Below are 25989 nucleotides of genomic sequence, written 5' to 3' on the forward strand. Positions count from 1 at the left end.
ATAGGATGGTGAAACAGATACTATTGATTCCTGACAGTACTCTCTTTGCACCCACCACTGAAGTACATGCCAAGGATAATCTACAATCACCTCAGGTTATCCGTCTGAGGGCTCTCTCCAAGGCAATGAATGTGACACGCCAGAAGCCCCAGGGAATTAAAGCTCCAGGATGAGTGCTTAACCCCTGACAGAGGCAGTTCTCTGTCCCCCAGCAGAAACATCTCTGACGTGTGTTCTCCACTGTCTCCTGAAGATCCCTGGTACATTGAACCTCAGTTGCTCCACAATGCAGGTTTCATTGGTTTCCTCCTTCCCTTCCCACTTCTCTCTCCTAATGGTGTTTCCAGGGAACCAGTTCCTGAATAAGCCACCTGTTGTCTAATTTAGTGTCAGGGTCTGATTTTGGGGAAAGCCAGGTTCTAATACAGATTCAACTCTAAAAGGACATCACTTATCACATTATAATAAAATTGTCAAAAATGAAAGACAAAGAGAATATAAAAGACAAAGAGAATATGAAAGCAGCAAGAGAATGACTAATCACATACAAGGGGTCTCCCACAAAACTATGAGCAATTTTCAGCAGAAATGTCAGAGTTCAGGAGACAGTACATGATATATTCAAAGTGATGAAAGAAAAATAGTCAAAAATAATTTACCCAGCAAAGGTTCAGAAATGAAAGAGCTATAAAGGTATTCCCAGGTAAACAAAAGCTGAGGGAGTTCAACACCACTAGAGCTAACTCACAACAAACGCAAAAAGGCAATCTCTAAGCTGAAATTAAGAATGCTAATTGGTAACATGAAAACACGTGAAAGTATACATCTCGTTGGTAAAGGTAAATATATAGTCAAATTCAGAATATGCTGTACGGTAATGATGGTGTGTAAATAACTCTAGTAGAATGGTTAAAAGACAAAAGTATTGGCCAATGCTGTGGAGGCATTAGCACAGGACAGTAATGTTGGCCTTAGATACTCTTCAGGGTGTGCAGTGGGTTATTGAATGCTGATCAGGCACCTGACTTTAGCATTGTAACAGCTTCAGAGACCATGTGAGAATGTGAGTGGAGTCAGCCCTATTGCTTTAGATAGTTTAGAGTTTATATGTCCTTTTGTACAAGTGATTTCCCAGATTACAGTTCTCTGCTGAGGTTTGAGTGGGATTTGACAATTTGGGGAAATGTGCAGCTTTGTAACTTCAGAGGTGCAATCAGCTAAAACATTCACCTTTTGAGGAATTGTGTTTTGCCAGTTATCGCTCCCTCCTTGGCTGACTTCCGTGTATAAGATACCCCTCAGTCTAATGATTTTATTTCACTTTTTAAATAATTTTTATGTATTTTTATTGATTTCAGAGAGGAAGAGAGAGGGAGAGAGAGAGATAGAAACATCAATGATGAGAGAAAAATCATTGATTGGCTGCCTTCTGCATGCCCCACACTGGGGCTTGAACCCACAACCCAGGCATGTGTCCTTGACTGGAATCGAACCCGGGACCCTTCAGTCTGCAGGCCGACGCTTTATTCACTGAACCAAACCAGCTAGGGCCAGTCTAATGATTTTAGAAAAAAACAGCATCTTATACGCAGAAAAATATGATATCTACTGCATCGGACAGTGGAGGTTTCTCACCAGGGACAGGTGGTGGAACACTACAAAAAGGTGCCCATCCTCACCAGCGAGCACGGGGAGAAGCTGTATCTCATGTATCTCATGAGAGTGCTTCAGTGATGCCCTCCCAGGCCTTGGTACCACACTTACAACTCCAGAGCTGAGTCGATGGCTCCAAGAAGATATGGTGGGTCACTGGCTTCCCTGTGGTCCCCCTCTGTTCAGTGGCTCTTCCCCTACTGGCTTCGATTGCCTGGTTGATGTTTCTGTCCAGGTTCTTTATTTCCAACTGCCTCCCCTTTGCCATCTCAGGCCCTCATTCCAGGGTTCAAGGTCATCCCTCCCTACTGTGGTCAGTTTTAGAGAATGAAAGGTGGAAGAGGGCAAGTTTGTTCAGTTTATTCTTCTTCATTAGAAACAGCCATAGACTCTTCAAACTGTTATGCTGTTAGCACCCCTCAGTAAAGACTGGGCCCAGTGGGGATGCACTGAAGCTGCCCTTGGTGAAGTGACCCAGGTGCCCTCCAAGGTGAAGCACCCTGGTCCTAGCAGCCTTTGTTGGGCTCCTTTGCTCATACTTGGCTCTGTGACTGTCCAGGGAGTGAACACGTTTGCTGGTAGCAATACTGGAACCACCAGTGAGACAGTAGTGAGGAAGTTGTCCCGTGCCTTTGGGGTTGTGTTCAACCTGCAAGATGGACAACTGATTTGGAAAGACAGATGTTTTGGTACTTTACTCCCAAATTCACTGTCTGCCTATGCTTTTTCCTCTTGCCTGCCCCCTTCCCCAGTTTGTTTAAATTTCACAATTATGTATTTAATTCTCAAAGTAATATGTATCTGTGCTCATTTGTGGACACTAACACAAATGATTAAGGAAAACACTTGATCTTGGGGAAGAGTAGCTAATAACATTTAACTCACATAAACACACACACACACACACACCATACATATGTGTGTGTGTATTTACTGTATATATTTATGTATATATGCATGTATGTATAAATTTTCTTTATGGGTGTTTAAATATTTACAAAAAATATGTGATTGGTAATAGACATAGAATGTTTATGAAGACATGCATTCTTTTCTATTTACATTTGAACTTCTTTATTTAAATACTGGAGGCCCGGTTCATAAAATTCGTGCACAGCCTGTACCCTCAGCCCAGCCTGTACCCTCTCCAATCTGGGACCCCTCAAGGGATGTCTGACTGCCCGTTTAGACATGTCTGACTGCAGTTGGACATCCCTCTCACAATCCAGGACTGCTGGCTCCCAACTGCTTACCTGCCTGCCTTCCTGATTGCCCCTAACCACTTCTGCCTGCCAGCCTGATCACCCCCTAACCACTCTGCTGCCAGCCTGTTTGCCCTCAACTTCCCTCCTCTGCCGGCCTGGTTACCCCTAACTGCCCTCTCCTGCAGGGTTGATCACCTCCAACTGCCCTCCCTTGCAGGCCTGGTCCTTCTCAACTGCCCTCCCTTGCAGGCTGGGTGCCTCCCAACTGCCCTCTCCTGCTGGCCATCTTGTGGTGGCCATCTTGTGTCCACATGGGGGCAGAATCTTTGACCACATGGGGGCAGCTATATTGTGTGTTGCAGTGATGATCAATCTGCATAGTACTCTTTTATTAGATAGGATAGAGGCCTAGTACAGGGGTGGGGGCCAGCTGGTTTGCCCTGAAGGGTGTCCCTGATCAGGGTGGGGTTCCCTTGGGGCATGGGGCGGCCTGAGTGAGGGGCCTGTGGTGGTTTGCAGGTGGGCCACGCCCCCTGGCAACCTAAGCGGAGGCCCTGGTATCTGGAATTTATTTTCCTTCTACAATTGAAACTTTGTAGCCTGGAGCAGAGCCAAGCCTGGGGCTCTCTCCGAGGCCTGCAGCCATTTGTGTTGGGGTTATAATTGAAACTTTGTTGCCTTAAGCGGGTGGGCCCGGCCAGGGTGTGTGGAAAGCTTTGCTTCCCCTGTTGCCAGCGGCAACCCTGGCCTGCTCTCTCAAGCTCCATTCTGCCGCCATTTGTTTGAATTTGTTTACCTTCTATAATTGAAACTTTGTAGCTTGAGTGGAGGCTTAGGCCTGCAATGGCTGGCAGAAAGCTTGGCTTCCTGTGTTACCTAGGAAACCTTGCTCTCTGTGGCTGTAGCCATCTTGGCTTGGGTTAATTTGCATACTCGCTCTGATGGGATGGTGGGCGTGGCTTGTGGGTGGGTCGGAGGTATGGTCAATTTGCATATTTGTCTATTATTAGATAGGATACAGTCTTGAGATGACTCATTTCTACAGTTGAATAAGGGGTCTTGACACCTCCTAAACCTGCATGCTCAGTCTCTGGCTATTGTAATAACAAATTTTATGACAGACTATGTGTGACTTACCTTAGGTAAACATTGACTCAACTAGAGGCCCGGTGCACGAAATTCATGCACTGGGGGGAGGGGGGGTGGGGGAGTGTGCCCCTCAGCCCAATCTGCACCCTCTTCAATCTGGGACCCCTCAGGGGATGTCCAACTTCCAGCAGTCGGACATCCCTCTCACAATCCGGAACCGCTGGCTCCTAACCACTCACCTGCCTGCCTGCCTGATTGTCCCTAACCCCACTGCCTGCCTGCCTGCTTGCCCCTACCTTGATCTCCTGCCAGCCTGATTGCCCCTACCTTGCCCTCCCCTATCAGCCTGATCACCCCAAACTGCCTGTGCCTTGGCCCCCAGTCTGGCCTCCCTCTGGAGGCACCACCCCCATAGCCCCAATGCTGCTGCCACTGCAGCTGGTTATGGCTGCATGAGCCTTGGGCTTTGTAGCCACTGCGGCTTTGTTTGGAAAGATGTCCGGAAGACAACCACTCTAATTAATATATTACCCTTTTATTAGTATAGATTTGGGGACCATTACAATCACGCAGAACTTGAAGAAAACACATGGCCCTGGTCAGTTTGGCTTAATGGAGAGAGCATCGGCCTGTGGACTGAAGAGTCCAGGTTTGATTCTGATCAGGGGCACACATGCCTGGGTTTCGGGCTCAATCCCCAGTAGGGGGCCTGTGGGCGGCAGCTGATCAGTGATTCTTTTTTTTTTTTTAATATATTTTATTGATTTTTCACAGAGAGGAAGGGAGAGGGATAGAGAGCTAGAAACATCGATGAGAGAGAAACATCAACCAGCTGCTTCCTGCACACCCCCCACCGGGGTATGTGCCCGCAACCAATGTACATGCCCTTAACCGGAATCGAACCTGGGACCTTCCAGTCTGCAGACCAACACTCTATCCACTGAGCCAAACTGGTTTCGGCTGATCAGTGATTCTTATCATTGATGTTTCTATCTCTCTCTCCCTCTCCCTTTCTGAAATTTTAAAAATATATATTTTTTAAAGAAAACACATGATCTTCACTTTGGGCTTTTTCATCTTACAATATCCTTTGTGCAGTGTTTTAACTTCCCTCAGCTTTCCTTTACCCACCTTTAAAGTGCAATCTATTTTGGGGAAGATGATCAGGAAAGTGATTCCAGTGGGTAGAAGTTTTTTTTGGAGGGGATGGGTCATGAAGATATTTAAAAATTGAGCATGGTGATGGTTGTACCACTCTGAATTTACTTTAAAAAAACAGTTCATTGTACACTTTAGGTGACATGTACAGTATATGGGTTATATCTCAACAAAGCTGTTCTTTTATTTCTTTTTAAATAAAGACCAGTCTTATAATCAATTGCAGATGTTTTCAGAGGCCCCTCAAGATTTGCTTACCATGTCCCAAATCACGGCTGTGATTCCCAGTTGCCTCCAGTCCTGGTGGATCTGGATGGTGTGGTTTGCAAAGGAGAAGGTGGCAAGAGGCTTATGGAATTTCTGCAACCCCATTCCCCCGGTCTCCTCATAGGGCACCAGGGCCATTCCCACTGTGCCAGCTCTGCTCCCTTTAACCTGTTGGGCAAAAGAATCCTGCGTGCTCTGGCCAGAAAGTGCATTCTTTCTTAGGTGGCCCGAATGCTTTTTTTAAGGTCGTTTTATGGATTCAAAAGAATAAACAGAGATGTGGAAAGCTTTTGTCAAAATCCTTTTACATGGTTCTTCCAGTCTTATGGGAAATGAGATGTGGCTCTGAATTCATCCCAAAGTGTGTCTTTGGGCAAAAGCACCCAGAACGGCACAACTCCTGCAGAATGCCCCACACACTTTGCTGTCAGGACTCAGGGCGGCTTGAGGGTGAGCGAGGCGGTGGTGTCAGCACAGGACCTGGGAGAAGGTAGCGCTTTCTACACTGCCCAGGCCACGTGGACTACAGCAGTACCCGCCCAGGTGGGCAGGGTGTTTCTGCTGTTTTGTTTTGGTCTGGCCTCCACTCCGTCAGCCACGAACCTGTGCCTGCACTGAGACTGAATGGTTTGATGGCTCTACTTTTTGGTGGACAGTGGATGCACTCCCAGAGACTGGCAGTTAGACTCTGGCGGTTTCTGAGTCCCTTGCGGGGAGAGCCCGGCCCTAGGTCAAGAACAGACTCAGGCGTCCTCGGCCAGGAGGCCTCCTTGGGCGAGGGGCCGCCACAGTTTGAAGGCTGGCCATGACCCCAATCCTGGCAGGGGTCTCCTCTGGGGTGCTGGCAGGCCTGGGCTAGGGCTGCAGGCGGTTTGGAGGCCGGTCACGCCCCCGATCCTGGTGGGGGTCTCCTCTGGGGTGCTGGCAGGCCTGGGCTAATGGCCGCCCTGGTTTAGAGACTTGTCACGCCCCCGATCCTGGCGGGGGTCTCCTCTGGGGCGCTGGCAGGCCTGGGCTCTGGCGCCGCAAAGGGAGTGGTTCCTGAACCTGCTTCCCACACACCTAGGCTAGGATACATCTTGTAGGAGGCGGCTTCAATGCCGGGGGTCGGTGACCAGGTCCTCCGGAGCCTCGCTTTCTGGGCTGCAGTCCCACGTCTCCCAGTGCCCCAGGCTCCGATGCGCCCCCGCAGTTGCCCCCACCACCAGCCACCTCAGCGCAGGCCGCAGCAGCTGAAGCCAGCCTCTTGGAAGCCAGGCCACCACACCCACCACCTTTAGTAGCTCTCTGCTGCTCGCTCGCTGTGCCCTGTCCGCTGGAGTGGGGGAGTGCTCCCAGCCCAGAGGCCCTCCCTCCCTCCGCAGCCTGGCTTAGGAAGCTGGCCTCGTGCTGGGGCTACGATGCCAGCGTCCCCACTCAGCCACTATGGGTGCGACGCGGACCCCACGGAGGCCAACCTGGAGAACGTGGACCCCAGCTCTGCATCCGGCTGCTGCAGATGCCCTTGGTGGTCAACTACCACCCGCTCCTTCCGCCGGCCCCATTGATCCCTCTCAGCACCAGCCATTTAGGCCAGGGTGGCGATCGCCCACGGGACCCCCGGGGAGCGGCTGGCTCGGCCCGGCCACGCCCCCTCAGGGTGGCGATCGCCCCCGGGACCCCCGGAACTAAGAGGATTGGGTGCCGCCATCTTGGTCTTCTCAACGGCCGGATAGGCCACTGGGAGTCCCGCCCCCAGCCTCTCTCAGGCCCAATCATGGGCATAGCGGAGGTGCGGTCAATTTGCATGTTTCTCTATTATAAGGTAGGATAATGGGACAGCAATGACTGAGCCATTACTGAATACTCTGTGCCTAAAGGGAGGAGTTTAACACATTTATTAGTTATACTAGTGGCCCTATGCACGAATCTGTGCATGAGTATCTTGCTGCTGCTTGCCTCAGCTGGCCACCCAGCCCACCACCACTCATAGCTCTCTCCTTCACTGTAGCTCCCTGCCCCGCCCTCCTGTAGCTCTCCACCCACTGCCCCGCCCTCTTGCAGATTGGTCGTTATGCAGCACAGCTTAACGACCATTTGCAAATTACTTCTTTATTATATAGGATGTGTTATTTTCTGTCACAACATTTTTTTTTCATGTTTCTCTTTTTTTAATTATTATTTTTATTTATTATTTTATTAAGGTATTATATGTGTACATATCTTACCATTGCCCCCCCACCCTCAACATTTTTATTATATTGAAATAATAAATTTATTGAATGAAACTCCAAGAGGAAACAAGAACAAAAGTATTAAAAATAACTCATGCAAACACACACACACACACAAATAACTCATGCAGATAAAAACAATTTGGTAATGGATACATAATATAAAAGATGCAAATTATGACAACAATCGGGGAGTAAAAGGGTAGAATTTTTACATGTGATTGAAATTAAGTTGTTATGAGTTTGAAATAGACTGTAATAATTGGGCTAGGGGCTGCTTGAGATATTTTGTGTATATCTCATGGTACATACAAAGACAAACCCCTAGTGGATACACAAATGAGACAGAAAGGAATCATAGCATACCACTATAGAAACTCATCAAATCACACACAGCAAGAGAGCAAGAAAGAATAAAAGCAGTATATAACAGCTACAGAAACAATGGATAAATTCTTCCCTATCAATAATTACTTTGAATAAAAAGCATTACCCAGAGAAAAAAAGATGGCGACCGGCAGGAAAGTAGGGAGAGAGAGAGTGTGAGTGAGGAACCCATAGAGAAGAGTGTAGACGTGTGTGGTGTGTGTGTGTATGAGCTAGGGTCAGTTAGATTCTGCACGTCTTCCAAGGGGCTGCCTAACCGGGCAGTCCTAGACGGCGGAGCCCCGCGCACAAAGCGGACACATCTCCCAGGCTGGTGCGGACTCAGAGACCACGCCATCTTGAGAAACAGAGCTGCCTGAGACTCAGATCCTGGCTTCTGACACAAACCAGGACCCTGCAGCCACTGGGGACAGAGAACTGCTATCACAGCTTCAGACCAACAAACAACAAGAATCCAGACTTCCCGGCAGAATTCCGTGAGTCAAAGAGCCTATCCCCCTCCCCGCAGGCACGCAGACAGCGCCATAGTAACTGATAGATCCGCCTCTCGCCTAAGCCTCAGAGCTTTGCGCAGGGACTCGCTCCCCCTCAGGGAATTTGGCGCGCGTGCGCGGGACAGAATCAGCTCCCTGTTGGGGAAATCTGTCAGTGCGCACAGAGGGCTCCCCTTCGGAGAATTTGGGGGAATTTGGCTTGCGGGTCACAGTTTCCCATTCGGGGAATCTTAGTGCTTGCACAGAGGGGCTTTCCCTTTGGGAAATTTGGCGCGCAGGACAGACTCCGCCCCCCCTTCCGGGACTCCGGTAGAGTGCACGGAGCCAGCTCACCTTCAGGAAATTAAGAGTGTGCGCCCTAGCCGGTTTGGCTCAGTAGAGAGAGCACACACAGGACGCAGCTCCACTTCAGGGAATTTGGCACGCCGGACACAGCTGCCTGGGATCCCTGACTCACAGCGCATTCACACTAAGAGCCAGCGACCCCAATTGTTGGTGCATGCACACACAGGGACCCTGATTCTCAATGAGAAACCGCACAAGGCAACAGAGACTCTGACACTCTAGTCTTGGTGCAGACACAGGGAAACTCTGACTCCTGGCACATGCTAAGGATCTCATTTTCGGCACATACCAACAGTGTGGTGCAGAGAGGGCCCCTGATTCTAAGTGTGCACACGAGACCACACGGAACACTGGGGACACTGACCCTGGGCAAGTCTGGTTCCCACCAACCAAAGGCAGCCACACGTCCTAGTGTCAGAGCACTTCAGTGAAACTTGGGTGGAGCGAAGTCCCCACAGCACATGGCCCAGGTCCACGCAAACGGAAGCTTGAGCTTTCTGGTGATAGCCAGAATGGGGAAACGAAATAACTCACAGAGGAAAGAAAATGTGGAGTCGCCAAGAAAGGAAATCAGTGAAACTGAAGCTTGAAACATGACCGAAAAGGAGTTTAGAGTAATGGTCGTGGAATTTATACATCGGATGGATGAGAAAATAAACAACTTATGCAAGAATCAGGAAGAAATGAAAAGTGATATAGCTACAATCAAAAACACCATGGAAAGTTTCAACAGTAGACTACAAGAAGCAGAGGACCGAATTAGTGAGTTAGAAGATCAGGTACAGAAACAAGCTCAATCTGAACAGCAATTGGAGAAAAAAAATAAAAAGCAGGAGGAAAGCCTAAGGGAGCTTCGGGACAACATGAAACGAAGTAACATGCGTATAATAGGGCTGCCAGAAGGACAAGAAGAGCAGCAGGGATTAGAAAATCTATTTGAAGAAATAATGACAGAAAACTTCCCGGATATGGGAAAGATAAAAGTTACGCAAGTACAGAGAGTCCCAAGCAGGATCAACCCCAAAAGACCCACACCAAGACATGTCATAATTTCAATGGCAAATATAAATGATAAAGAGAGAATCTTAAAGGCGGCAAGAGAGAGACAGAGAGTTACCTACAAAGGAACACCCATCAGATTGTCAAATGATTACTCAACAGAAACACAACAAGCTAGAAGTGAATGGAAGGAGGTATACAAAGTGTTGCAAAGCAAAGGACTGAATCCAAGAATACTATATCCAGCAAGACTATCAATCAAAATTGAAGGGGAAATCAGGAGCTTTGCAGATAAAAAAAGGCTCAAGGAGTTTATCACCACCAAACCAGCAATGCAAGAATTGCTAAAGGGAATACTGTAAAAAGAAGAAATAAACAGGTAAGAAGGAATATAGACACAAAAATAGATATGACTACAAACAAATACCTTTCAGTAATATCTTTAAATGTAAATGGACTAAATGCTCCAATCAAAAGATATCGAGTAGCTGAATGGATAAAAAAACACGACTCATATATATGCTGTCTACAAGAGACCCACCTCAGAACAAGAGACTCACACAGATTGAAAGTGAAGTGATGGAAAAATATCTTTCAGGCAAATGGAAATGAAAAAAAAGCTGGGGTAGCAATACTTATATCTGACAAAATAGACCTCAAAGTAAATGCCATAACACGAGATAAAGAAGGCCACTTCATAATACTAAAGGGAGAAATCCAACAAGAAGAAATAATTCTGGTAAACATATACGCTCCCAATATAGGAGCACCCAAATACATAAAAAAACTCCTGGAGGATTTCAAGGGAGAGATTAATAGCAATACAATCATAGTAGGAGACTTTAATACCCCACTATCACCACTGGACAAATCCTCTAAACAAAAAATCAGCAAAGAAACAGCAATCCTAAATGAATCACTAGACCAGATGGAATTAATTGACATCTTTAGAACATTTCACCCCAAAGCCACAGAATATACATTCTTCTCAAGTGCACATGTGTCATTTTCAAAGATAGACCATATGCTGGGTCACAGGCAAAGTCTCTTCAAATTCAAGAAGACAGAAATTATATCAAGCGTCTTCTCATATTACAGTGGCATAAAACTGGAAATCAACTACAATAAATACAATCCAAAGAAATCAAACACATGGAGACTAAACAGCATGCTATTAAACCATGACTGGGTCACCAGAGAGATCAAGGAAGAAATAAAAAACATCATGGCAACAAATGACAATGAAAACACAACAATCCAAAACCTATGGGACACAGCGAAAGCAGTCTTGAGAGGGAAGTTCATAGCTCTACAAGCCTATTGCAAAAAACAAGAAACAATGGTAATAAATTACTTAACCCTACAACTCAAAGAGCTAGAAAAAGAGCAGCAAGAAAAGCCCAGTGTAAGCAGAAGGAAGGAAATAACAAAGATCAGAGCGGAGATAAATGACATAGAGACCAAAGAAACAATACAAAAGATCAACAAAACCAAGAGCTGGTTCTTTGAAAGGATAAACAAGATTGATGGACCTCTAGCCAGGCTCACCAAGAAGCAAAGAGAGAGGACCCAAATAAACAAAATCAGAAATGAAAGAGGTGAAATAACAACAGACCCTGCTGAGATACAAAGGATTGTTACAAAATACTACGAACAACTCTATTCCAACAAACTGGACAACCTGGAGGAAATGGACATATTCCTAGAAAAATATAACCTTCCAAAAATCAATCAAGAAGAATCTAAAGAGCTCAATAGGCCAATAACTATGGACGAAATTGAAGCAGTCATCAAAAAGCTTCTGGCAAACAAAAGCCCGGGGCCTGATGGCTTCACAGGAGAGTTTTACCAAACATTCAAGGAAGAACTAAAACCTTTCCTCCTCAGACTATTCCAAAAAATTCAAGAAGAAGGAACACTTCCAAGCTCCTTCTATGAAGCCAGCATCACCCTAATACCAAAACCAGATAAAGACAACACAATGAAAGAGAATTACAGGCCAATATCCCTCATGAACATAGATGCCAAAATCCTCAACAAAATTCTAGCAAATCGGCTCCAGCAGTACATCAGAAAGATCATACACCATGACCAAGTAGGATTTATCCCAGGAATGCAAGGATGGTACAATATCCGCAAATCAATAAATGTGATACATCACATAAACAAATTGAGAGATAAAAATCACATAGTCATATCAATTGATGCAGAAAAAGCATTTGACAAAATCCAACACCCTTTCTTGATAAAAACTCTCAACAAGGTGGGAATAGAAGGCTCATACCTCAACATAATAAAAGCTATATATGATAAACCCACAGCAAACATCATACTCAATGGACAAAAACTAAAAACATTTCCCCTAAGAACAGGAACAAGACAGGGATGCCCACTCTCACCACTCCTGTTTGACATAGTACTGGAAGTATTAGCCATTGCAATTAGACAAGAAGAAGAAATAAAAGGCATCCAAATTGGAAAAGAACAAGTAAAGCTGTCTTTATTTGCAGACGACATGATATTGTACATAAAAAATCCGAAAGACTCCGTCAAAAACTAATAGACTTAATAAATGAATTTGGCAATGTAGTAGGATACAAAATTAACGCCAAAAAATCTATGGCCTTTCTATACACCAATAGTGAACTTACAGACAGAGAGACTAAAAAGGCAATCCCATTTACCATCGCACCAAAAAAATTAAGATACCTAGGAATAAACTTAACTAAGGAGGTAAAAGACCTATACACGGAAAACTACAGGACACTGAAAAAAGAGATAGAGGAAGATGTAAACAGATGGAAGAACATACCATGTTCATGGATTGGTAGAATCAACATCATTAAAATGTCCATACTACCCAAAGCAATCTATAGATTCAATGCACTCCCCATTAAAATACCAATGGCATATTTCACAGACCTTGAAAGAACTCTCCAAAAATTCATCTGGAATAAAAAAAGACCCCGAATAGCCACAGCAATCCTGAGAAAGAAGAATAAAGTAGGAGGGATCTCAATACCAGATTTCAAGCTGTATTACAAAGCCACTGTTCTCAAAACAGCCTGGTACTGGCACAAGAACAAACATATAGATCAGTGGAACAGAATAGAGAATCCAGATATTGACCCAAACCACTATGCTCAATTAATATTTGACAAAGGAGGCATGAACATACAATGGAGTCAAGACAGTCTCTTCAATAAATGGTGTTGGGAAAATTGGACAGATACATGCAAAAAAATGAAGCTTGATCACCAACTTACGCCATACACAAAAATAAACTCAAAATGGATACAGGACTTAAACATAAGACGGGAAACCATAAAAATACTAGAGCAATCCACAAGCAGCAAAATCTCAGACATATGCCAAAAGAAATTCTTCACTGACACTGCCCCTAGGGCAATGGAAGCTAAAGAGGAAATTAACAAATGGGACTACATCAAAATAAAAAGCTTTTGCACAGCAAAAGAAACCATCAACAAAATAACAAGAAGGCCTACTGCATGGGAGAACATATTTGCAAATGGCATCACTGATAAAGGTTTGATCTCCAACATCTACAGGCAGCTTATACAACTTAATAAAAGGAAGATAAATGATCCAATAAAAAAAATGGGCAACAGACCTAAATAGAATCTTTTCAAAAGAAGACAGAAGGAAGGCCAAGAGACACATGAAAACATGCTCAACGTCACTAATTATCCGAGAGATGCAAATCAAAACAACAATGCGGTACCATCTCACACCTGTCAGAGTGGCTAGCATCAACAAATCAACAAACGACAAGTGTTGGCGAGGATGCGGAGAAAAAGGAACCCTCGTGCACTGCTGGTGGGAATGCAGACTGGTGCAGCCACTGTGGAGAACAGTATGGAGTTTCCTCAAAAAACTGAAAATGGAACTCCCATTTGACCCAGGAATCCCACTCCTGGGAATATATCCGAAGAAACTAGAAACACCAATCAGAAAGGATATATGCACCCCTATGTTCATAGCAGCACAATTCACCATAGCTAAGATTTGGAAACAGCCTAGGTGCCCGTCAGCAGATGACTGGATCAGAAAACTGTGGTACATCTACACAATGGAATACTATGCTGCCATAAAAAAGAAGGAATTCTCATCATTTGCAGCAACCTGGATGGAATTGGAGAACATTATGTTAAGTGAAATAAGCCAGTCAATGAAAGAAAAATACCACATGATCTCACTCATTTATGGGTAATAATGAACATTATAAACTTGAACAAAAAGATAGATACAGAGACAGTAAAGCACCAAACAGACTGTCAAATTACAGTGGGAAGGTTAGGGAGAGGTGGGGGAGATAAGAGATCAATCAAAGGACTTGTATGCATGCATATAAGCATAACCAACGGATGCAAAACTCTGGGGGGTGAGGGCATATGTGGGAGTGGGGTGGGGGGTGGCAATGGTAAGATATGTACACATATAATACCTTAATAAAAAAACAAGAAAAAAAAAACGTAAGTTCTAAAACCAAAAAAAAAAAAAAAGCATTACCTTCTCTAATCACAAGATAGAATTGCTGAATGAATAAAAAATAAAAACAAAGCACAATAAAACCCAAGACCTAACTATATTCTGCCTACAAGAGACTCTCTTTGGCTTTAAAAACACACTTAGGCTAAGGGAAAAGGATGGAAAAATATTCAATGCAATGGAAACCAAAGAGAGGAGGATTAGCTATTATTATGTCAGACAATGAAGCTTGAGCTTGTAACCATCACTGCCAGGGCCTGGGAGCAGGAGGAGGGAGAGAGGCATAGAAGGAAGGAAATAGAAAAGGGGACATGGAAACTGGGGGTGGGGTCCTCACAAAGCAGCAGCAGTGTGGAGGCAGAGATCACTGGGTGTAAGTTCTAGCCCTGGCTGTCTCCAAGTGCTGTGTGAGCGGGGATTTGGATGCTGGGATGAAAAGAGAAAGAGGCAAGGGTGTACCTGAGATTTCCAGCCCGGGTGACTCCATATGAGGAGGGTGAAATCAGAGAAGTCAGGAGAGGGGACTGACTTGAGTGAGGAATAGGCCTACCCTCCTCTTGGGGTTCACCTGGAGAATAGAGTCCTCCTTAGAACTTTCTGGACCACCCAGGCCCCAGGGAACTTCAGAGTTATTATGGCCCACGCTGTGCCTGGCCAAGGACCATGTTACACATGGCACCTGGTTGGGTAAGATTCACTGCCTGGCCTGCATAGGTCTGAGTTTACCCATTTGTCAAATTGGAGGGGGTGTAACCACAACACTGGAATGTTCCTGAAAGGTAATTTCTAGGCCTACTGACCCACCCCCACCCTGGCTTCTCCATCCTTCTTACAGAGTTCTCTTGGCCCAGGTCCTCATGCAGCTCTAGGCTCAACTGGCTGGGAACTCACTTGCTGCCTTGCAGCCCCACTTGGGCCCTCAGGACAGCTCAGCAAGCCTCACATTTCCAGTCTGTCCATATGTCAGGCAAGTGTTTCAAATTCTCTCTATGTCTTGGAGGAGCCCCAGGACTCAGGGTCAAAGAATTTCAGCACCGTGGTGGAGTTTTGCTTGGGTGGAATTGGGGAGTAGAGGAATGGGGGCAATTGCGCTGTAAGAAGCAGATAAGGAGGTTGATGCTTGCTAGTAGGATGGGCAGGAGCTAGGGCATTGAATCTGGGGGACTTCAATGGAGCAGAACTGTGCTGGCATGAGCAGAGCAAGGACAATAGGCCAGGTACTGAAAGTCACCAGGGTGGCCTAGCAATGGGCAAAACTTGGAAAACAAGGACCTTACCCCCAGGGTAATCTTTCTTCCCCTAACATATAACTCGTCATGGGGCGTGGACCCCCTGAACTTTCGTATCTCTGGCCATGCTATTCAGACCCCCTGATCTTTCCTCCCAAGAAATAACATCTAGGCATCAGTTGTATTTTAGCTCCAGGCCCAGAAAGACAGCAAAACCATCTTCATTGACTAATGACCCTTTGCCCTGGCACCAACCAATCAGTGGAGACCATGAAGGACCCACTTGGAAAGCTGATGAATATTCTATTGAGATCTTCCCATGGTATCTCTCCTAAGATCTCCACTCTTAAAAGATTTTAGGATGGAGGACCCAGTGTTCTCTCCCTCCTGGGAGCATGCCCATGCCTTTCCACACCCCTCCTCTTCCATCCCCCATTATCATTACCTTTACCTTCTTACTCTCAAGCTCCAAGGGCACTTCCTTTGCTTCTGTAAGTTGTTTCCTGAACCCCTTTGTCCTACCATCCATTTCTTATACCTCTGTGATTTTCTAAATAAATGTTCTCTTATAGTTTGAGTCTTGGCTCTGAATTCTTTCCTAGTCAGAACTCAAGAACCAAGGTTTCTGAAATGACATCTGGTCTGACCCCACTGGTCTACACCTGGTGCTGTTCTCATCATTGTGGTCTACAGCACCAGAAAACAAGAGACCGGGTCTTAACTAGGAGAGGTCAGGAGAAACCATTGAGCCCCCTGCAGCCTGCCCCACCCTCTCATTGGAGAATGGTGCCCTGACACTCCTGGATAACTGTCCTGATCTGGGCTCCAGGAACTTTGCATCTCTGCCCTGGTGCTGACTCTACTTCCCCATATATGTCATGACACGTCTCTGTGCCTCACATCTCCTTATATGAGGCTGAGAGCCTCTGCCACCCACAGCTGTAAGTAGTAATAACATCCACAGGGGCAGAACAGTAGCAACAGAACAGTTCATTGAGCACTTACTAGAAAGTGGACTCTTGGTAGGTGTCTAACATGGATTACCTCTTTACCCTCCTACAGTTCAGGAGGCTCCTACCCTCTCATTTTACAGATGGAGAGAAGATGCAGAGAGCAGTGAAGCGACTTGCCCAATGTGGTCGTTCCAGGACTGGAACTTTCTTCTTGCCAACTCCCTTCTGTACTTTCAACACAAACCAGGCAAGTGGCCTCTTGGGAGGTGGGTGTAAAACCCACATTCTTTCTGCTAGTGCCTTCTGAGAGTTTCTCTGGCCTTGGAGTGCTCTAGTCTTTCTGGCCCTCTGAGCACTCCCTCACAGGTGCTGTGAGGACCCATGGGTTGCTGGGAATGCACTTGACATTCTTCTCCACAAGCCTTTTAGCTGAAGTCTAGTTTGAGCCTGAATTCCCCCTTTGACAGGGCAGTCCCCAGAAGAAGGTCTGATGGGGTTCTGTGGGTCATGGGTGGGAAGGAGAGCAACAGAAGGCAGAGGGTATGTTGTCTACTCACCTGACTTCATAGCTGGCTCTTTCCAGGCTCGGGCACACAGCTCGCTCAGGCCCATCTGCTCCCAGGTCTGCAGGGCAAGGTCCCAGGCCTGCTGCTCCCCGTATTGAGCCATAAGGCATGAGGCCACTTCCATGCCATCTACCTCCTCTGGTTGGGCTGGGGTTGCCCCAGGAGAGTGCAGGCAGAGATCCTTATCAGGCAGCCGTAGCAGGAACTCCCTCAGCTGCTCCTTGCTCATACACTCTAACATCCGGGCCAGCCGCTGCTGGACTCCATGGGCCATCTCTCCTGCACTGGCCGTGTCTGCTGCACTCATAATCTTGGTCCTGGCTCCGAGGGCCTCAGAGATGCACACTGGGGAGGAAGTAGGTGGGGAGGGCATTAGGCAGGCAGAGAATAGCAGTCATTCTTGTCCCCTACCATATCCCAATACCAGATGCCCATCGGGGTCATTACTGGTTCCCTGGCAAACTCCTTTTCAGCACTACAAACACACTTTTATAATCCTCTTGGTTTCTTCCAATAGATGATGTTGGGAGAAGGAAGGTGAACAGAAGAGGCAAGAAAAGCCATAAAAGGAGGAGCCCAGAGAAGGCAGAGACATTTTCAGAAGTCAGGTTACTGAGATGCCGGGGTGGGGGCAGTCAGAAGAGTGAAGTGGTGGGGATGGGAGGATGGGATCTTCAGGATACTCACTGTTATGTGCTCTTCAGTCTTCCCTCCTGTGAGACCTGGAGCTCTGGAGCAACCCTGAGCTTTAATGCTGACAGAAGATGGGGTGAGGGGAAAGGCAAAGCACAGGGTGGGGTTTTAGATCCAGGATGGAGCTCAGAGCTGCTCCACCCAGATCTCTTCAGAATTCTCCTAGCCCTAGGCAACCCAAAGGGGAAGAAAGCCTCACCCAGCCAGAGCCAGAACAGAGGGTGTAGCCAGGGGGAGTGTTGGGCCAGGGCAGGCCTGCAGAGCTTGTACTACTTAGAGCCAGACATCCACAGGCCACATCTACTGGCAGGCCACAGGCATGAGTTCTGGTAGGGTACTGTACTGGTGCATGAGACAGGTCAGTAAGCCAGACAAGTGGGATAGGGAAACTGAGACAGATATCTGAACAAACTGGCAGAGCACTTTACAGCAGATACTGAAGGTCACCTCCCTAGAGATAACACTTAGGTCTCAGTTGTACTTCAGCTCCATGCCTAGAAAAATAGCAAAACTAAGTGGGTGACACCAGGACCAGCTGCAAAGACCCCCTGCCCTGGCACTGACCAATTAGTAGAGAGCAGGGCCCTGAAAGAGCTCACCTAGAAAACTGTTGAATACTCTGCTAAAACCCTCCTCTAAGATTCCCACCTACAGGAGAGAGAAAAACTCTCAAGACAAAGGACCCAGCATGTCCTCTCCCTCTGGGGAACACACCATGTCTTTCCCTTCTCTCTCTTCTTCCCGCACAGGTACACACCTCCTAAACTCTAAGGGACCCCACAAGACTTGCAACCAGGGGAGCCATGGGCAGCAGCAGCTGCTCATCCCAGGCTAACCCCCTGTACCTCTCTCCCTTTTCTCAGACTTCCCAGTGAGCTAAAGCAATGCTGCCTTGGCTCATTTATTTCCAATAACATTTTCAGAGACCAAAGCAGCCCAGCCTAGGTCTCTCCTGTTGCTTCTTCTATGCTAAACCCTGTTTACTGTCCCCAGCTGTAATAAACACACCCTCATAGTCACTTGGACTCGTGTTGTGAAAACTTTCCTACAAGACGTCAAGAACACACATACTGGCTGCCCTTATGCCAACCTGCTCAGGGCCAGGTCCCCTGCCCAATAACATCTGGTGCCCCAGATGGGACCTTGTTTCCTGAGGCTATGAAGCCCAGGTGGCTCACTTGCTATGACTAGCATTGTCTTGCCATGGTATAGACTGGCAGGATTCCAGAGGAGCCCACGCAGAACCACCTCGCTGACTCAGACCCATGCTAGGTACCAGCTGGGGCCCTCTGGGCTCCACATGCTCCTCATTTTGCATTGGGTGAGTTCCTTTGGAATTCTGGACCTTCCCTCACCCCTTTTTTAAGGTAAGAGGCTCACTTTCTTTGATCTGTTTTTAAAAAATCCTTGTGGTAGAACTAAAGGTTAAGAGTTGAGAGAACCCAGGCTAAGGCAGGACAGGTGGAAAAAAATGAATGGCTGTTTTTTAACCCCCAGACCCAGCCCTCCTTAATACTTCTGCAGATATACAATAAACAGGAAGCCTTTACTTGCAAGTATCTACAGAAATGGGAAAATGTAACGTTAAAATGTAGCTCTTTTGATGCCTAAATCAAAATTTGCATGCAAAATTAGAAAAAACTGGCTCTAAAATTAAACGAATGAATGAAAAGCTTATCTTAATTTCAATCTAGAATCTCCTAGGAAAAGCATAGGTAAATCACACCACAGTAGAAAACCAGAAAAACCAGTCCCAAGTAGAGAGAAAATAGCAATTCATATATTCCTTGTGTTACTGGTGCCTGCAGGTAGTGTGTGGGTTCTTGATTTCATGTAGGAAAGATTTCACAATATGAGTCCAGGTGATTTTGAGAGTATGTTTATTAAAAGTGGTAACAGGTGATTAAGGATTGTTCTAATATAGACGGACGTGTCCTGAGCCTTGTCCCGGAGCAAATAGAGTGAGCAGCGGAAACAAGTGGAATTCAGCCCGAATTGGCAAAGGAGACGCAGCTGGTGAGACAGTTTGCAGCCGGGAAGGGCAGAGGTCCCCTGGATAAAGGTGAAATCAAGGATGTAGGCAAGAGAGTTTGCCAGACCTCTGTGCCCAGAGGGTCAGGGAGTAACTACAGGGCGCCAAGCCTCGTCCCTGAGGAAAGGCAAAGTGTCTGACTGTGAAAAAAGGGTCCATGGGACTGCGGGAGGTAAGGGATTTTGGACCTTGGAGTCTGGATTTTGGATCTGAGCTCAGCGGCAGCCCTGAAAGGCTGGCTGGACCGTTCAGTGCCAGCAAGAGAGGAGCTTGCAGGGATGCAGTCCCTCCTTGCGCTGGGGCTTGTGCCTTTCTCCACCTAACCTAGTTTGTAGGACCTTTCGGATATAGATACTTACCCGTGGCTGAGGCGCGGGAGAAGGTATGGACTTGTGGAATCTGGGGAGAGTAGGCGGCATTCCAGGAAGAGGTGGTAGGGAGTCTGGTGCTGAGTCATACCTGAGTCGACATTTTCTCCTCGAGGAGATAGCCCCTCCCTCCAGTTTCCCAGCAAACAATATAGCCACACCCAGATCCCACCCTGAATAATACAAAGGAATCTGAGGTCATAGGAACTGGCCTAAAGAGAAATTTTTAGCCCCAGCAACTGGAAACTGAAAAACAGTACAGTACCGAGGACTGGAACGACACTTCACTTTTTTCACTTTTATTTATTTATTTTTTTATTATCCTTCCCCCCCCCCTTTTTTTTCTTTTCTTCTATGTTTCCCTGTTTTTGTTTGTTGCTTTATTTTCTATTTCTTTTCGCATTATTTTCCATCACTATTTTTTATTTGCTATTTTTAATTTTTTGTACCATTTTTGAAATCAATTATTTATTTTTTTTGGTAAATTTAGTATTTTTTTCTTCTCATTCTCTTTCTTCTCATCCACTTATTCCCTTTCTACTTCCTCAATACTAAATTGAGGTCCTCCCCATATTCATCCAATTCTTAATCTTATTTTCACTATATAAGCTCAGCCTCTACAGATACTGCCCCAATCCTCTTTGCTGGGTGTGTGGTGTTTGTATTTTTTTTTTTTTTGGTTTATCTATTGGTTCTGTGGTGTCTTACCCCCATTTATATATATATATATATTCTCCTTTTTATTCCTTTGTCTTTTATCCCTTATCTTTTTCTATCTCTTTGATAGCATTTGTGCTCTCCTTTCCTCTGCCCTAACTCTCTTTTCTTAGGTGGTCACTTATATTGGGGTTATTGGTGTCGTGTGTACATTTGTGCTTAGTTACCTCCGTGTTGTGTCTTATTAAGGTGAATTTTATCCTGTCTGGCCAAGGGCCTTGAGAGCAAGCCACATAACCAGACACCTGGAGAGGAAACTCCATCCACAAATGGGTCAATAACACCCAGACCCAACTATAGAGACAGGAAGAATACGGCAATGAGGGAAAGAGCATGAGTGAGTGAGGGAGTAAAAGAGGAGTGTGTGGTCAGGTGATGTGTGTGTGTGTGTGTGTGTGTGTGTGTGTGTGTGTGTGTGTGAGAGAGAGAGAGAGAGACAGTTAGATCCCACAGGACCTTCAGGGGCAGGCTAATCAGGCTCGCCTAACTAGGCAGCTTCTGCTACCATTGCAAACAGTACCAGGAGGCCAGCTTGTCCTCAGAGGCCTAGCCTTTTTGAAGGGGAGAGCTGCTGTAACTGGGTTCCCAGCCTCAACTCCACCCAGAGTGCCCTCAGATAACACCTGGGACTCTACAGCCACCCCTGCCAGGGACATGCTACCTAGGCTGTTATCCCATGGTCAGCGAGGCTCCAGCCATCCTGGGCGCAGACTCCTGTGAGTTTGGAAGCAGGCTTCCCTTGTTGTGGAGTGAACTCGAGTGAATGACCACTGGAGTCCAGACCAAATTAAAATTTAGGGAGCCTTTAATGGCTAGCCGGCAACTGCTCTGCTTTTCTCCATGCAGGGAGTCCAGAGAGCAGCGCCGGCCCTTTGTGCAGGACCACTTTTAAGCACATTAATCACATCCTGTTTTTGCAGAGCAAGCAACCCAAGACAAAACAGTTTTTCTTAAGCAATGTCAGGGTCATCCCATCGACCACCATGTTATTCACAGGGTCATCCTGTTCTTCAGAAAGCTGACAGTGTTCTGTCTTGCAAGGCTATTTTGTGAGGTGCAGCTGGGAAGGGGCCATGACACCATATCTCAAGACCTGGCCTAGTGTCAGCACTGACAATTCTATCTGGGGCATGGTCCACGGCCTCTCTGGAGTGCTCAAAAATTCCCACTCTAACATTCCCCACTGGTTTTATGGGAGAATCAAATCATTGTTTCTTCATCATCATTGCAGACATGATGATAGTGAGTGCGCAGGTCCATCAGCTTTACTGCCTGTATTTGCCTTTGAAAAAAGTTGGTGAGACTATTTATAAGACAGGGTCTAAATGTTGTGGCTATTAACAATAAGACTAAAGGTCCTGCTAGAGATGTTAGGAGTGTTGTTAGCCATGGGGGCCAAGAAAATAGATTTTCATACCAGTTTCCCTCAGTTCTTTGCCTTTCCTCTCTATCTTGGAGTCTTTTTCTGAGTTGACTTGGGCTTTCTCTGATGACCCCGGAATGGTTGGTATAAAAACAGCAAGTTTCTCCTAAGGTAAGGTGACCAGACATCCTGCTTTTGGTGGGACAGTCCTGATTTTTAACAATTTGTCCCACGTCCTGCGGCATTTAAAAAAGTCCCGATTTTTGGAAAGAATGCACAACAAGCTAGGGAACAGCGGGAGAACGGGAAGGGAATATACGGTTTTTGGCGGCCCTGTGGCTATTTAGCCAGGATATGAGTTTTATATTATTTTTGTTAATTTTATAATGTTAAACTTTAATAATAACAAATAATTGTTGAGAACTGATTATCGAGAACTGCTTATCAAAGTTCGCATTGTTGATCAGTTGTTAGAATTCGACCACCATTGTTTGGACTTAATGAGCAATGGCATTTTTTGGGATTGGCAATGACGAAAACATTTTGTAACTGTCTCTCAGATGATACACATCGTACTGCATGCTAGTAAGCTAGTTAAACAAGTGATGTCATTACAAATCGGCTATTCAGATAATTTAGGTAAGTAATTTATTTATTTATTTCATAAATACATAAATTTTCTTGAATTTAGCAGACAGTACTCGTATTATTTATATTTTATAGTGGCGGCAAAAAGTCTAGCACCGGCCTTGAAAGTGACACTTACGACTTATGTTACAGCAAATTCAGAGGAAAATAATACAAGTTAGTATTGTTATTATTTAGAAAGAAATATAGGATTAAAATAATTTTAAAAATATAGTTACTTTACAACAATCAAATTAATTTAATTTATAAACTAACAATAAAATATGTTCATGTAATTATGTACCTACTTACTGTGTTTTTAAGCAATATGTATATAATAATTTATAATATAATTTAAAAAATTTTTTTTAGATTTTTAACATAATGAGTAAGAAAAGAGGATGCAAATTCAACGATGATCTAAGAAGTGAATTTCCTTTTATTAAAAAAAACAAAAGCGATTACAATATAGACCAAATTTTTAATCAAGAACTCCCCCTGGGCCGAAACCGGTTTGGCTCAGTGGATAGAGCGTTGGCTTGCAGACTCAGGGGTCCCAGGTTCGATTCCAGTCAAGGGCATGTACCTTGGTTGCAGGCACATCACCAGTAGGGGGTGTGCAAGAGGCAGCTGATCGATGTTTCTCTCTCATCGATATTTCTAACTGTCTATCTCTCTCTCTTCCTCTCTGTAAAAAATCAATAAAATATATTAAAAAAAAAAAGACCCTCCCGCGCCACCCCCCCCACCCACCCCCGGTCAATGATGTCCTGCTTTACCAATGTTAAAATCTGGTCACCTTATTCTAAGGCCATACAGAGTCCTCCTTGCTTCATGAATAATAAGTCTAAACCCCTTCTATTTTGTAGGACTACTTCTGCTAATGAACTGAGAGAATCCTCTAGGCAGTTTACATTCTCCTCTAGGGTGCTTAAGTCTAAATCTACTTGGATGCTAAGTTCCTTAAAGTTTTTGTCCCCCTGACCGGTGCTGCAGTGCGTATTGCAGCTGATCCGGCTATTCCCAGACTGACAAGCAGGGAGATAATTACTGGGGCTCTATGAACTCGCCCAGGGGTTAGATCCAGGTGCTCACGCTCTCCCTCCACAAAATAGTAATAAACCTGTGGTAGGATATGAGCTAAGATGCATAAGGAAGGCTTGTGTGGGTGGATCAGTGTCAGAGGAGAGACACAAGGGGTGATTCCTGTGGTGCACGCGAACCAAGTACCTTCAGGGGACACTAGGTACTGGTCTGTCTCCTCTTCATTGTCCTGACCAAACCTTAGTACTGAGGAAGAGGATTCACCATAAGGGGATTTTGATTAATCAAACTCTGAGGACATAACACAAGTACCTCATCCCTGGAAATCCCAAAGGGTTAATTTTGGGGTGTGCCCCCATTTGCACATCCTTTGTGGGGGGTTTGCAATCGAAACATTTCTAATGTCTGACGAATCTGAACCAACAGTGGCATTTGCCCCTATCCCAACGTAGTAGGGGGGTTCTGGGTTTAAACACAACCAACAGTCTCTGGTGGCATTTGGGGAGGTCTGATCTAAAAATTTAAAAACCGCATCCAGAGTGTCCAGGATAGGTCTCCGGCCTGGTTTGGTAGTATGAGTCTGAGGAACAAGGGCCACTGTCACCTTGGTCAGAGGAGTTAACTCAGTGTTATTCCGGGTGGGAGGTGGTGGTGTGGGACAGGGCCTAAGTGGCTGTATTAAAGGCAATCCCTGGTCTAAGGGTCTTAAAGGCCCGATGGGGTTTTTCCTTTGGGTCCGATGGGTTCTCTGGAGGGTGAAGAGGACCCCGGGATCCCTTCCAGCTATATACAGTCTCAGTCCCCAAGTTTTTCCCGCATCCCAGTAAGTCTCCCACCAGTTTAGGGGCATAATAACAATGGGAATGCAGTCTCCTACCATACAGTTTTTGGAAGGGGCCCCTGGGCGGACTATTCTCTTGAACCGGATGGCAGGATCTCTGTTAGTCCACAGTGCCATGGTTTCACAACCCCACTGGGCACAGTAATAGTCCCCGTCAGTTCCACATTCAGGGCTACCTTCAGCTGGGCATACATAATGCTGAGTTCGCCAAAGTCCTTGTTCTAAGTGGAGGGTGCCACACCCATAATCCATCGCTACATGTTATGCCCCATGTGCTGCTGGGGAAATGTAAGGGGTATTGCTTTCTGGCTTTCTCCAAGTTTCCCTAAATAATCGGCATAAGTCAGCCTCTATTGAGGGGGGCCCTGGGGTCGTGGTATGACCTATAACAGTCCCATCCACAGTTCGGGTCAGTTACCATGTGTAATTAGCCCTCAGGTGGGGATTACTTGCCATGATGGGCCACAGGCACATCAAGATCAGGAGGACTGCCTTCGGAGTCGAATTTTCAGGGGGTCCTTGGTGCACTGGATGGTCCATCTCTCTGGCTGGTCCTCTGATTCCACCTTCTTGATTTGAGTTCGATGTATCCAGTACTTTTTCCCCGTAACTTTCACCGCTGATGGGGTGCTGAGGACAACAGTGAAGGGTCCAGTCCACCTGGTCTCCAGGGATGAAGGCTCGTGCTTCCGCACCCACACTAGGTCTCCTGGTTGAAATGCAGGTGGTGCAGGTGTCGTCCCAGGGGATGGGTCTCGGTGAGCCTCTCTGACCAGCTGGTGGTTAAGTCTGGAACTCAACTGTAAGGCCTGTAGGGACTTTAGGAGGTTGTGATTAGAAAGGGATGCCAACACTTCTTCCCCTAGTTTGGGAAGCAGCGGTGGGGGTCAGCCAAACAGAATCTCAAAGCGGGTAAGGCCTTTACGTAAGGAGTACAATGGGCCCGGAGTAGGGCAAAAGGAAGGAGGCTTACCCAGTTTGTGCCAGTCTCCAGTTTTAATTTTGTTAAGGTTTCCTTTAGGGTCCAATTCATCCTCTCTACTTGCCCTGAACTCTGAGGTCTATAGATACAGTATAATTTCCAACTTACGCCTAATATTTTTGCCAATAGTTGAGTGATGTCGGCATTGAATGCTGGGCCATTGTCGGACCCCATTGCAACAGGTAGGCCAAACCTGGGGATAATTTATGAGACTAATTTCTTAACTACTATCTGTGCTGCTTCAGACTTGGTAGG

The 25989-nt window shown here is 46.0% G+C and overlaps 1 protein-coding gene across 1 annotated transcript in view; it reads right to left on the bottom strand.

The window, feature by feature from the left end:
- LOC103299921 (NACHT, LRR and PYD domains-containing protein 1) overlaps positions 1 to 17341 on the bottom strand; it is an 84370-nt gene extending 67029 nt beyond the window's left edge. Inside the window, 1 exon segment of the mRNA XM_054709358.1 lies at positions 17059 to 17341. Within this exon segment, the coding sequence (XP_054565333.1) occupies positions 17059 to 17341 (283 nt within the window).
- Between the last annotated feature and the right edge of the window lie 8648 nt (positions 17342 to 25989).

Source organism: Eptesicus fuscus, chromosome 20 (assembly GCF_027574615.1).
Source record: "Eptesicus fuscus isolate TK198812 chromosome 20, DD_ASM_mEF_20220401, whole genome shotgun sequence".
NCBI classification, from domain to species: Eukaryota; Metazoa; Chordata; class Mammalia; order Chiroptera; family Vespertilionidae; genus Eptesicus; species Eptesicus fuscus.